The 12,822-nt window shown below is 40.2% G+C and overlaps 2 protein-coding genes across 8 annotated transcripts in view; one reads left to right on the top strand and one right to left on the bottom strand.

Moving 5' to 3' along the window:
• The window catches only part of LOC115452625 (baculoviral IAP repeat-containing protein 6), a 49,265-nt gene extending 45,986 nt beyond the window's left edge, over positions 1-3,279 (top strand). For all 7 annotated transcript variants that reach the window (XM_037438338.1, XM_037438336.1, XM_037438339.1 and 4 more), the window contains 3 exons: positions 1,086-1,274; positions 1,446-1,580; positions 1,750-3,279. In XM_037438338.1, the coding sequence (XP_037294235.1) occupies positions 1,086-1,274; positions 1,446-1,580; positions 1,750-1,950 (525 nt within the window). In that variant the 3' untranslated portion in view covers positions 1,951-3,279. The remainder of the gene's footprint in view (positions 1-1,085; positions 1,275-1,445; positions 1,581-1,749) is intronic.
• On the bottom strand, positions 3,275-10,910 carry LOC115452624 (papilin). Its single transcript, XM_030181211.1, has 13 exons — positions 10,705-10,910; positions 10,075-10,257; positions 9,457-9,574; positions 8,769-9,046; positions 8,144-8,320; positions 7,377-7,494; positions 6,637-6,851; positions 6,166-6,342; positions 5,680-5,794; positions 5,052-5,338; positions 4,664-4,840; positions 4,165-4,341; positions 3,275-3,431 (listed from the first exon to the last, which is right to left on the bottom strand). Exons 1-12 carry the CDS (start codon positions 10,883-10,885, stop codon positions 4,175-4,177), a joined length of 2,193 nt encoding a protein of 730 aa, XP_030037071.1. The 5' UTR covers positions 10,886-10,910; the 3' UTR covers positions 3,275-3,431; positions 4,165-4,174.
• Between the last annotated feature and the right edge of the window lie 1,912 nt (positions 10,911-12,822).

Here is a 12,822-nt window from a genome sequence, read left to right as displayed (position 1 = left end):
TAGCCATTACTGCTCCGCTCCTATTGGTCATAGCGTGATGATATATAACTTTGAGCACTCCACAAACAAAAGACTATTCAACACAAAAATATTTTTTTCAGTTCGAATCGGTAGTTCCTGAGATTAGCCATTACTGCTCCGCTCCTATTGAATATAGCGTGATGATATATAGCCTATAGCTCTCCACGAACAAAGGGCTATCCAACGCAAAAAGAATTTTTCAGTTTGGACCGGTAGTTCCTGAGATTAACCATTACTGCCCCGCTCCTATTGGGTATAGCGTGATGATATATAGCCTATAGCACTCCACGAATAAAGGGCTATCCAACGCCAAAAAGAATTTTTCGGTAGTTCCTGAGATTAGCCATTACTGCCCCGCTCCTATTGGGTATAGCGTGATGATATATAGCCTATAGCACTCCACGAATAAAGGGCTATCCAACGCCAAAAAGAATTTTTCGGTAGTTCCTGAGATTAGCCATTACTGCCCCGCTCCTATTGGGTATAGCGTGATGATATATAGCCTATAGCACTCCACGAACAAAGGGCTATCCAACGCAAAAGAATTTTTCAGTTTGGACCGGTAGTTCCTGAGATTAGCGCGTTCAAACAAACAAACAAACAAACAAACTCTTCAGCTTTATATAATAGTATAGATTAACAACTGAAGTTAGCTAAAATTGAGTTTCTCGAAGCCGACCACTATTTATGTACTATGTATTTTGAGACTATGCAATTTTGTCGCGTTCGCGATTCACTTTCACTTTTGTTGAGTTTCAGAACGCGATATTCGATCCTCCAACGCGCACGCGAATTTGAACTTTATGCAGCGGTAATAAATTACAAATTGACTCTCCATTTTAATTAGAAAACGTTTGTATGGGAAATAGAAAAATGCTGTTTTGAGGATTTTCCCGGCAATTATTCGAATTTTTCTCACCTTTTAAATCTTCCCTAGACCTCCACGAATAATTCAAGACCAAGATAAGATAAATCCGTTCAGCCGTTCTCGAGTTTTAGCGAGACTAACGAACAGCAATTGATTTTTATATATATAGATGTAATCCACGCTGCGTGATTGTCAGGTGCTGGTGTCGATCCAGTCGCTGATCCTAGTCCCGGAGCCGTACTTCAACGAGCCGGGGTACGAGCGCAGCCGCGGTACACGCGTCGGCAGCAGCGCCTCGCTCGAGTACAACTCCAACATCTACCAGGCGTGCGTGCGCTGGGCCATGCTCGACCATCTCCGCAATCCGGAACCCTGCTTCAAAGAGGTGCTTACACTAAATCAATATACGGTCTTATGTCGACTGAATAAGTCACAGATTGTGATTCAAGTCATCGATATTTGCGATCGTTTGAAATAAATTGACTTTTATTAATTTTGAGTTATTACTACTATTCCATCAGCAACAAATACATAATATTTATTTAATTATTTCCAGGTGATCCAAACGCACTTCTGGATAAAGCGCAACGAAATAATGCAGACAGTGGCGAACTGGATCACCGAGCTCGAGAGTCAGAGTGGCGACGAGCGGACGCAGCGCAGCATACAGCTCAACCTGATGGCGCTCAAGGTAATGTAATGCACGTTGTCCCCTCCCATCCCCTTTAGTGTCAGGCTGTTGATACTGATTGATATTCTGTGCTATTTTTGTTTCAATTTCAACGATATTATACCAGATGTACATTGTTAGGGATGTTTATGCGAGTGATAGTTAAAATGTGTTATGTTGCGTCTTGCAGCGGCACTACGTGAAGCTGCAGGAGGAGCTGGCGAAGCTGCCCGTGCCGCCGGGGCTGGAGGACCTGGACGAGCCGTTCCAGCTGCCGTCGGCGCCGCCCGCGCCCCCCTCGCCCGCCGCCGCCGCCGCCGCACCCGCCGCGCCCACTAACGACGAGATCGACCACGACATGGAGAAGATCGTCGCCGATGTGCTAGACTGAACGGTCGCCGCCCGCTCGCCGGCCAAGATTACTTTTATACCATAGTTACGTGTAATGTTGTACAAATAGCTCAAGTGTGTCGCGACGCAATGAAAGTACGTGTCGGGAGCGCGCAGTGCGAGCACGCATTTACCGTAGTCTGTAGCCGTGTGTATCCGTCTGTACTCCCGTACGCGCTCGTACGCCTCCGTACGCGTCCGTACGCGTGCGTACGCACCCGCAGGCCCGCTCGTGTCGTGTCAGTACGCGAGTACGGTTCATATCTTTCTAGTGAGTTTATTATTCGTAATAAATGTTTTATTTTGTAGTGGAGGATATTTTATTAGGCATTTAGGATGTATTTGGACCGGTGTTTAGTTTGACCGGTTCGATGGTGAAGCGCGCCGGCGCTGTACCCTCTATAATATATAAACTTGTACACATATGTCCCGAGTGGTGTTTTATAACTTAGCACAAGTAGAGTGAGCGGTTTCTCTGCAATATTAATGCACTATATGTACCGGTGTAGAAATTGCTGGTATGCGTTGTGCCGCTTTGTATTCTCCAAATGTACGCTTCCGAGATTGTAATGAGCGCGCAATGGAAGATTTTTTCGAGGCAATTTATGTTTACCACAATAGCTGTCTTCGGTGTTGCGATGAATCCGTTATATTTATTACGCGAAATGTAGCAAATAATATGTAATCGACGTCAAAGATCCTTCGTGTACATTGAATCATAATTTGATGTATATAATTTTTTTGTTTATTGTAACGCTCTGAAAGACGGTATGATATTAAATGAATTTGCGTATGAAATCCGTTAGTAAATTATGTAAAGGCCTAGCCTCTGTGTTTAGCGAGAGATGTTCATTGGTGGACGTTCACAGCGGACGCGATCCGCATCACATTCATTTATTTTATTAAATATGTTCTTTTGACTATAATTTCCTTGTAACTGTCTTCATTAGGTGTTCGTCTATTCTACCTTTTTTAACTTGAGAGTCAATAGGTTTTTGGAGTTGTAGATATTACTTACTGTTTCTCCCTGATTTCGTTTCTAATTTTTACTTCAATCCAAGGCATGCCTTGAATGTCCAGAAATGTGTAGTTATATATAGATTGGTTAGAACGTCGCACAGCGCTGTGAACTCCACGTGGTATAGTCTACCATTCCGGAACACGATGACGAAATTACTATAATATGAATGTATGTACATAATATATAAAGTATCAGTAGAATAATTTGTCTCTCACTGTACTTTCATTGCCAGGTAAGTTGAACTTAGGAAGTTTCTTGTTATATTTGACTGTGAATTTCGGAATGTAAATAAAAATTTATGTTATCGCATTGGTTTATTTTTATTTCTGCATAATACATTTATGATATTGGCTTATTAGAAAGATCATATTTAGGTTATTAGTTAGCTGGTTAGGCCGTAGTAGTTCGAGGTCCAACCCAGCGTCCAACATAGCAGTCCAGCTTTCAGACGGTGTCAAAAACTGCAACAAACAAGTACGTATTCAGTTAGATTAGCGGCGGTTTACATTACTTATCCTTACATTCTTACATGACTTAACGTCCCGGCTGATCCGAAATCATGACATAAATCTCGTCTAACAATCGTTTTCAATAAATAGACCCAATCTCAATCTTCAATCCGATTCCGAGAAAGAACTAATCAAATTCAAAAATCAGTAGTAATTTGTATCTTAAATCTTTGTTCTGATTGGCCAATTTTTGAGATTGAAAAAAGCGATTGGGATCGTTTATTGAAAATGGCCGGTGAATGTGAATATAGCCTAGGGTAAGGAGCTCCTGCATTGGATGCCCAGATCAGGCAGTATTGAGTGGATTTTCTTACACAATTTGCCACGTGATCCAGTAGAGGAGGTAGGCGTCATGCAGGCCGGTCATGAAAATTGATAAACGCCCATAAACAATATGATATACGTTTTAGTATGGGCCGAAAACTAGGATAACCGCGCCCATAAACAATATGATATTACGTACGTTGTTGTGTGGGCGGTGCGATACATTTCTGAGTTCCAAGGTCGAGCAGAGATATTGGGATTATCTGCTCAGTATGAGCGCGATGTCTGCAATTTGTGCCTGATATATATCTATAGGCTCGCCCCCTATCACATGGAATGGAACACATTTGGCGAAAATTGGATGCACTTGTGCACAACCCCTTTGGTGTTAAAGGCGTAATGTTTATAAATAAGATCTGACCTTCACTCCTTTAAGGCTGACATTGTTCCTGGCATAATTGTTGTGAGGCGAAGTTGTTCGCGTTGCCGAGACAGCCTCCGTAGATGAATGGACTGCAGCGCGCACTCTCGGAGTCATAGTACCAACGCTCAGTGTCCATATTACACGACCCTTTCACCTTTGGCAGCTTACAAACATCTGTAGATATAGAACGATCAGAGACTTTCCCGTCCTCATACCCACCACTACAATCCCTGTAAGCCAGGATCAGCAGTGGCACGCATTTTATGAACAAGCCGCTTGTCTTATGGTTAACGCGACGATCAATCAGAAACAGATACAATAAACTTTAAATTACAAAACGATGGTGGTGTACTGAAATTATATTGAAACATTAGTAATGCTTAGTATTAAGGCTTAAGATGGAATAACCCAGTCCCAGTTTTTGACTCGGCCGGATATTCGAATCTAGGATCTGACTCTACTATAATAATTATATTATATGACATTAAATGTTTACCTTTAGGAGGAGGATCAACACAAACATCATCGCATTCTTCCTTTGTTGCGAACCTGTTGCTATTTCCTTCGCATCCTCCGTACCAGAATTGCGTGCAGGCGCTGTACTCCAAGTCATAGTACCAATACATGGAGAAGTTGTGGCAGGAACCGCGGGCACTGGGCAGACTACAGGCCGCTGTTTGATAAACACATATAAATTATTTTAATTTTTATTATCTTAGCTCAGAAAGTAATTCCACTTGATGTGAAATGCAGCGAACTTTGAAACGAATATTGATTACTACAGGACTTAGTAGTAGGGTTGAACCATTGATATTAGTCAATTGCTCTTGGGGTTAAGTGCACCAGCTTCCCAATAATTCGACAGTCTTGAAGGTATAGCCTACCTTGCCTATTTTCCGGAATGACGGAACATCCTAAGAGCTCCAGTCCTTTAGCTTCGGTGAGTCCGTCTGGGCAGCAACCAAACTCGCTAGTCGCGCAGTGACAGCCTTCCCTGTTGGGTCCAGCGGCTGGTGTCTTGCTATCTCCGCAGCATCCATACTGAGAGCCCCTGCAGCCGCAACCTTCGTAACCAGGACCTTTAGCGGCGGTGAGTCCGTCCGGACAGCAACCAAATTGGTAAGTGTTACAACTGCAGCCATCCAAGTTGGGTCCAGTTGCTTCCGTTTGACTGTTATATGTGGAGATAATATACATGATTTAAAAAAACAATATTAAAAGATAGTTCTTTCTTGTTTCTGTGAATGTTGAATCCGGCGTATTCAGTTAATTCTCCTGGCGAATTATATTGCCAAAGTTTCCAAAGACATGAATGAAATATTACTTAGAATTGAATATAGTCACATAATCTTTTATTGAAAATGCATTATGTTATATAAAATTACATCTTGGACGGCAAAAGAATTGAAAGGACAACGGGAGAATCAATATTGTTAATAATAGGTACGATATCTGACGGCATATTTCTTTTGTTAATATCAATCAACTGCAAGCAAGGAAGTAGTTTCTTACCCGTCAGGACAGCATCCAAACGCGGTGTACTGGCAGCCGCAGCCCTCGTAGTTTGGCCCTCTAGCGACAGTCACTTCGTCAGGGCAGCAACCGAAGCTTGTAAGTTGACAATTATCTTCATCACAAACAAAAAAAATTTAATATAATCTCGTGAATTTTTTTTGTATAATTTTTAAAATTTTTTGCATGTTACCTATAGTTAATAGGCGATAACAAGTAATTGTAAGTTTTGCACATAATAATATCATATTAGTGCCAATTAGTGCGACCATACTTCGCCAAATTTATATTGGTCTCATGATATCATGATCTTATAGTATGATAACATTATATCTAGCCTAGGTACGGTGCTGATTTAGCAATAAGGCGACATAAGTCACATTTCGTACTATATTGGTAGTACGAAATGTGAAATAAATACCTAACCACAGTTTATATAACAGTATAATGCTGAACTAAATAGTCATTATAATATGCCAAGCTCACCTTTAGGAGCAGGTGGAGCACAAGCGTTCACACATTCGTCCTCGGTGCTGAACCTGTTACCGTTTCCTCCGCATCCTCCGTACCAGAACTGTTTGCAGGCGCTGTTCTCCTCGTTATAGTACCAGTACACTGAGAAGTTGCGGCAGGAACCAGTGTCACTTGGCAGGTTGCAAGCCGCTGTGGAATACACATACTTAACATAATTGATCACAACATTACATTTATTTTTTACCTGACCCGACCAAGTATTTAGTGTTTGAAGTTTTACATATTATACAAAAAAATATTTGCTGCACTCCTCTATAGAAACGTTAATTATGTCAAATCTCACAATGGTGCGCGCATTGGTATAAAGTCTTTCTCCACGTACCTATTAATATAATATGCAAACAATTCGTATGAGGTTTAAAAACTATGAGCATAAGTGATGTACTTATAAATTGAAATATAACTGGATATAGGAAGTATTACTTTGTATATAATTTTCCGTAATGTCGGGACATCCGAAGAATGCATCTCCTTTAGCCTCGGTGTGTCCGTCTGGGCAGCAACCAAACTGAGAATCCTTGCAGCCACAACCTTCGTGGTTAGGACCTTCAGCGACGGTAAGTCCGTCAGAACAGCAACCGAACTGGTAAGTGTTACACCCACAGCCCTCGAAATTTGGGCCAGCTGCTTCAGTTTGTCTGTGTTCAAACAAAACATGTTTAAATTCAGAGGTGGATTAAATGTTGTTTTTGTCACCCAAATAAGTAAAAATTGAAACTGGTAGTCCTCACTGATTTTTAAAGAATTAGGTGTTAGTATGTACAGTGCTTTGAGTCAGTTGATTCCCTTGGCTTATTATTTTTTCCTGGGGTACCTAGTTACCTAACCAATTTTTTAAACATATTTTGTCTAATAGGTATTCTCTAGATATTTCATTTGTATCAAAAATCTTACTCTTAATATAGATAGAAAACTTTTGGAATATGTTTGGATGTATAGTTTAAGTAAAAACTGCTAAACTGATTTGAACGAAATTTGATCGACAGACAGACAGATCATACGAGTATTCTAGGAAGTTAACTATAATATTGAAGAAATCAGACTGAGCTTCAATAACACGGCGGTGCGGTGACAAATTTTATATGATGCGTATCTGATTCTTGCGACACCTTATTTTTTAAATAAATAACGTACAACGACAAGAAAGGGCCGCTCTCTATTACCTGTCAGGACAGCATCCATGCGCCGTATATTGGCATCCGCAGCCCTGGTTGTTTAATCCTGTGGCGACAGTCACATCGTCAGGGCAGCAACCGAAGCTCGTGTGTCGACAATTATTATCTGAACAAAGAAAAAAAAATGTTTTGAGTTATTTAGAGGTAACCTTTTAGTACCAGGGGAGAGAAAGATTGGTTATATTGGATCCATCGACCCAGAAGTTATTACAATGACTGGTTGGGATTCTCAATCAATTTACCTACTGATGCCGTCATAACGACTAAAAGCCGCTATGAAGGTTTTTCCTTCGGCACTTCCAGTTATCACTCAAAAGTTCCCTTCTATTACGGTAGAAGTGCTATACACGATGAACCAGTACTGTCGTATTTGGGTTGGTACCATTAGATGTCATATTGAGGCCGGACGACTACTGCTTCGCAACTGCGTTCAGTCCGCCAGTAGCCACCCACCCACTTTTAATTTCATATTACGACGGACAAGCAATCATCATCGTCATCATCAGCCCGTTGTTGTCCACTGCTGGACATAGGCCTCTCCCAAGGTATGCCACAGAGCCTAGTCTCCTGCTTTATGCATCCAGTCGCTGCCGGCCCTCTTGTAGAAGTCGTCCCACCATCTGGTCAGAGGGCATCCTATGCTACATTTGCCAAGACGCTTTCTCCACTCCAGAACACGCTTACAGGACAGGCAATACCTTAGTGGAATTCTTTAAGTGCCCACATTACATAACGCTGAACATATTATGGCTTACCTTTAGGTGCAGATGGCACACAAACAGCTTTACATTCTTCCTCGGTGGTGAACCTGTTACCATTTCCTTCGCATCCTCCGTACCAGAACTGTGAGCAGGCACTGAACTCCGCGTCGTAATACCAATACAAGGTGTAATTTTGGCAGGGGCCGATGTCACTGGAGAGACTGCAGACCGCTAAGGGATATACATAATATATAAATTATGTATGGCATGGTATGTTTTTTCTGGCACGGCGAAGAAATTGCACTGGATATGAATGGCACGGATGTAAAAAAATACGACAGTACCCATCTATAAAGGAGATACGATGTACAAGAGGTATAAAGAACGCTGTCAGTAACAAGATGTATAGTGTATATTCCTACACTTTTTTACATACTTATTTAATTGTTTTGATACCGCTGGCGTTTTGGCGTCTCCTCTACTGTTAGGCCAAATTATTTCCTCACTAAAATAACAAACCTATCTCGTCAACTACTTTCTATCCAAGGTACTCGAGGTTTGGTCCATTTGTCTAGCTCCGTACAATGAACTGAACAATATATTATGCTAATAAATGTATCTTTTAGGTATATGTAGGTACCATAAAATAGGAGAAAATTTAGGAATAAATATACCCTACCTTCGGCAATGTCGGAACATCCAAAAAAATTTTGTCCTTTAGCCTCGGTGTTTCCATCTGGGCAGCAACCAAACTCGCTAGTGGAGCAGTCGCAGCCTTTCATTTCAGGTCCTGCGGCTGGTGTCTTGCCATCTGCGCAGCATCCATACTGAGAATCCCAGCAGCCACATCCTTCGTAATTAAGACCTTTAGCGACAGTGACTCCGTCGGGGCAGCAACCGAATTGGAAAGTACTGCAACTGCAGCCCTCGTAGTTCGGTCCAAAGCTTTCTGTGATCCTACGTATAGATAAATCATGGCTGATTGAAAAATAAGTAATAACCAATCGGGGATAAAATTTGTTTCTTATAAAAGTCTAATTATAAATAAACCTCATAGTAGTTAATTACTAACACAAAAAACATATAGATTATATCTAATATTATTTTCAAATAAATTTCTGGGGAACCAACCATCTAACTACAAATAGTGGCACTTATTTCTTCAACAGTTAATTAAGAGAAACAAGTGTCATTTTGGCATCCTAAGTTAATCTTGTAAACTTTTGAATTGATTATAGATTGACTGAAGCAATTAGAATCGCGTCCACGTACGCGGTAGGTAGTGTGGCGATATATTGTATGAAATCTTACGCTATTATTTTTTACGTGATTACCGAACAATAGCAAGAATTAGAGCGGTTTGTTACCCGTCAGGACAGCATCCAAACGCGGTGTACTGGCAGCCGCAGCCCTCGTAGTTTGGCCCTCTAGCGACAGTCACTTCGTCAGGGCAGCAACCGAAGCGTGCGTGGTGGCAGTTATCATCTTCATAAAGAAAATATACTATTACAATCGATTTTAAATATTGGTTCTTTGCTTGTATGGAACGAAATGCGAATAACTTCCCAGGAGGATTATTTTTGCAGATTCAGTAGCATTTTGAGTGCTTTTTGGTAGTTAATAAAATCGTTTTATGTTAAAATTTATATATTTATAAACGATTAAGTATTCGAAGCAGATTTATAATAAATAGCAAAAATCATTGCGCCTATAACTTCGTAGGATTAGGCAGAGGTAAAACTGTCCATTAGTATACCAATTACCAACACTGCTAAATTTGTGTCCATGATGTGATAGCAGTACAATATATACTAATATCTGTTTTTTCAAATCGAAGAACTTACTGTTACACTGGAGCCTTACAGTTCATAATCCTACGCGCTAGTGATCAATAAGGCCCCTCATGTTTAAGTCACCAATGTATGCAGTGGGTATTGTTACACCAGTCCATAAAAATTACACCCTTATTTATAGCATTCGCTTACCTTTAAACGAAGCTTCAACACAAACAGAGTTACACTCTTCCTGTGTGGCGAACCTGTTGGCGTTCCCTTCGCATCCTCCATACCAGAACCTTGAGCAGCCGCCGTACTGCAAATCATAGTACCAATATACGGAGAAGTTGTGACAGGAACCAGGATCGTTGGGCAGACGGCACACCGCAGGACCTGTGGAACAAGGTATTTATTACCGATTTCAATTAACAATCTCAACCGCTCTTCGATCGACCATAAAATGTATTAATCATAATAAAGATTTTTAAAATGCTTGTAAATATTTTTTTCATTGATTTACTATCTATATTTGGGGGTCTGATTGAATATTATTAGGATTTTTTATTGAAATCGGCCGTAAGATTCATCGAAGTGGGTTGAGAGGTTCTCAGCATATCGCCTTATCGAGATAGAGAGGTTCTCAGCATATCGCCTTATATTCTCTGAGATATCTCTCAGGTTCTAAGAGAACACGTTTTAAGGCAAAATATTCTATTTTCGAATGTATCATTATATTGTCATGACTGCGACCGTCTAAGCTACAGATATTAATCTATAGGTTATTACGAACACAATTACCGATGCTTAGATCTCTAGTTTATTTGTCTCTATCCCTCTTACCGTTGAGTTTCGGTCCGCTATCTATGTCAGATTCAGTCGTCGAAGTCGCGTCTGCAAGTGCAATAGACACATCTTCGTTTTCTGCCGTACGCAGTACACTCGAGCTTGAGATTACAATACACATGCAATAGAAGCATAATATTGTTGAAGTTAAGTAATTCCAAACTGTGATTCGATACATGATGATTGTTACGAGCGTGGTAACGGTTAACGGTGGCTGTAGGCATGTGTGTAAAGGACTTATATACGCAATTGCGTGTTATTATCGTTTGATTTTTCGGGACGTTTTTCCTTGTAATAAAGGAAAATTTTCAAAACAGACGGGAAATGCTAATAGAGCTTACGCCTAATTTATTTTATAGTCGTTTTAGTTCTCGGTTCTGCCTGTGTATTTTTGCAATGCAACCTTACTATTACTATTCTTATCTTACTAATATTTATATAGTTATTAGGTTTTGCTCGTGGCTTCACCCGCGTGAATAGCCTTTTATGTTACTAAAGTTCTTAAAATACTGGATGACGGCAGATCCAAATATTTAAAAATCGGATTAAAAATTTCTTTATTTCCTATTGGATAAAAAGTAACGTATTTGTTAATTCAGGATATGGTCTACCCGTATGCCAAAGTTAATCCAAATCCGTTCATTTATTTCTGCGTTTACTTCTAACAAACATACAGGCATCGAAACATTTTCACAAACTTTTGTATTTATAATTTTAGTACGATATGCCAAAACAAATGCGAATGTAGAGCAATGTCGATTTTTGCCGCCAACTGTTTATTTTACTTCTCTGATCTCAAAATATTTTAGTTCTAATATAAAAAGTTGCCAGTCCTATCTGACATTATCATGTTCCGGTTTGAACAAGAGGTTTGAAAGACAATATAGCCAATCCAATTATTGGGCATTATGGGATATCCAATGTATCAAGATAACGAGCGCAGTTTAATGCAATGCAATGCTTTATAATTTAAAGGGTGAGTGTTGCTACTGATTATAATTATGGGCAGACGTGTCGTTTACCATCAGGCAAACGTCTCTCTAAGTTTGTCATTTTATTCGTACACATATCAAACAGACAGACCACCTGTGGCGAAAGGCGAAATTTTCCGAAGGGAACCCGACACAACTTATTAATAATATAATGCATAAATGAGGTCTGTCAATTGTTTTAATGATATGATTTTACAATAATTTCGAAAGGGAAGCCAGCAGGAATCGGGTTATATAGACTCTTCTTCACTGCGTACCACGCCTTAATTTCCGCAGGAGTGGTGCAACTAAGGCACCCACTTTCCACCGTACGTATTCCGTCCCATAATGGACTAGGGGGCGAACCTATCGCCATATCGGGACTCTGACTCTGACTCCCCGACTGGGGTACATTTGATACCTCGGAGGTGTCGCGCACATAATACTACGCAACTACGCTATCAAGGCAGTCGCATGAAGAAAAACAATTGTATTAAAAATCAAGTAACGTTTATTCCAAAAACAATTGGACAACTTAAACGAGCCTATTGCTCCATATAGTCTAAAGTCCATTTGTAAGGTTTAGAATTATATTTCGAATGGATCAGTAGCGTAGCTTGCCAAAGAGGGGCCCTATATCTAAATTTGTTGGGGGATCTTCAGGGCAGCGCGAACTTTTGGGCGCACGCTTAGTTTAATGTAGGTAAGGGCCATGAGGGGCCCCAAAGCTTGAGGGCCCTGTATAACTGATACGACAGTAGCTACGCCCCTGGAATGGACATAGATACGTTCGACCTTGAAGTTTCTCCTTTTCCTGTTTGTAACTAGAAGCAAAATCTAACGTATCCAGCAAATAGGCACGTCAACTAAATAAACTGATAAGTGTTCAAATTAAAATTATTTATTAGTTGTAAATTTCCGGTAGATCTGTTTTTGTTTATTAACTACTATATAGAATTATTAATAGCCAATTAGTAGATATTGTACACATAATGGACTTGTTAAAAAATATGTAGAATTTAATTTAAATCGTTAGAGACGAATTTAATGAAAAATTGTATTGAAATAAAACTATTTGCGGATGTTATCAGGTTTTTTTTTATTATAATTCTCCTTCGAGGTTTCGAAAACTGCAGCCTGCGTG

Source organism: Manduca sexta, chromosome 13 (genome assembly GCF_014839805.1).
Source record: "Manduca sexta isolate Smith_Timp_Sample1 chromosome 13, JHU_Msex_v1.0, whole genome shotgun sequence".
Classification (NCBI taxonomy): Eukaryota; Metazoa; Arthropoda; class Insecta; order Lepidoptera; family Sphingidae; genus Manduca; species Manduca sexta.
The sequence above is the reverse complement of the archived record's forward strand: the minus strand, read 5'-3'. Positions and strand labels throughout refer to the sequence as shown.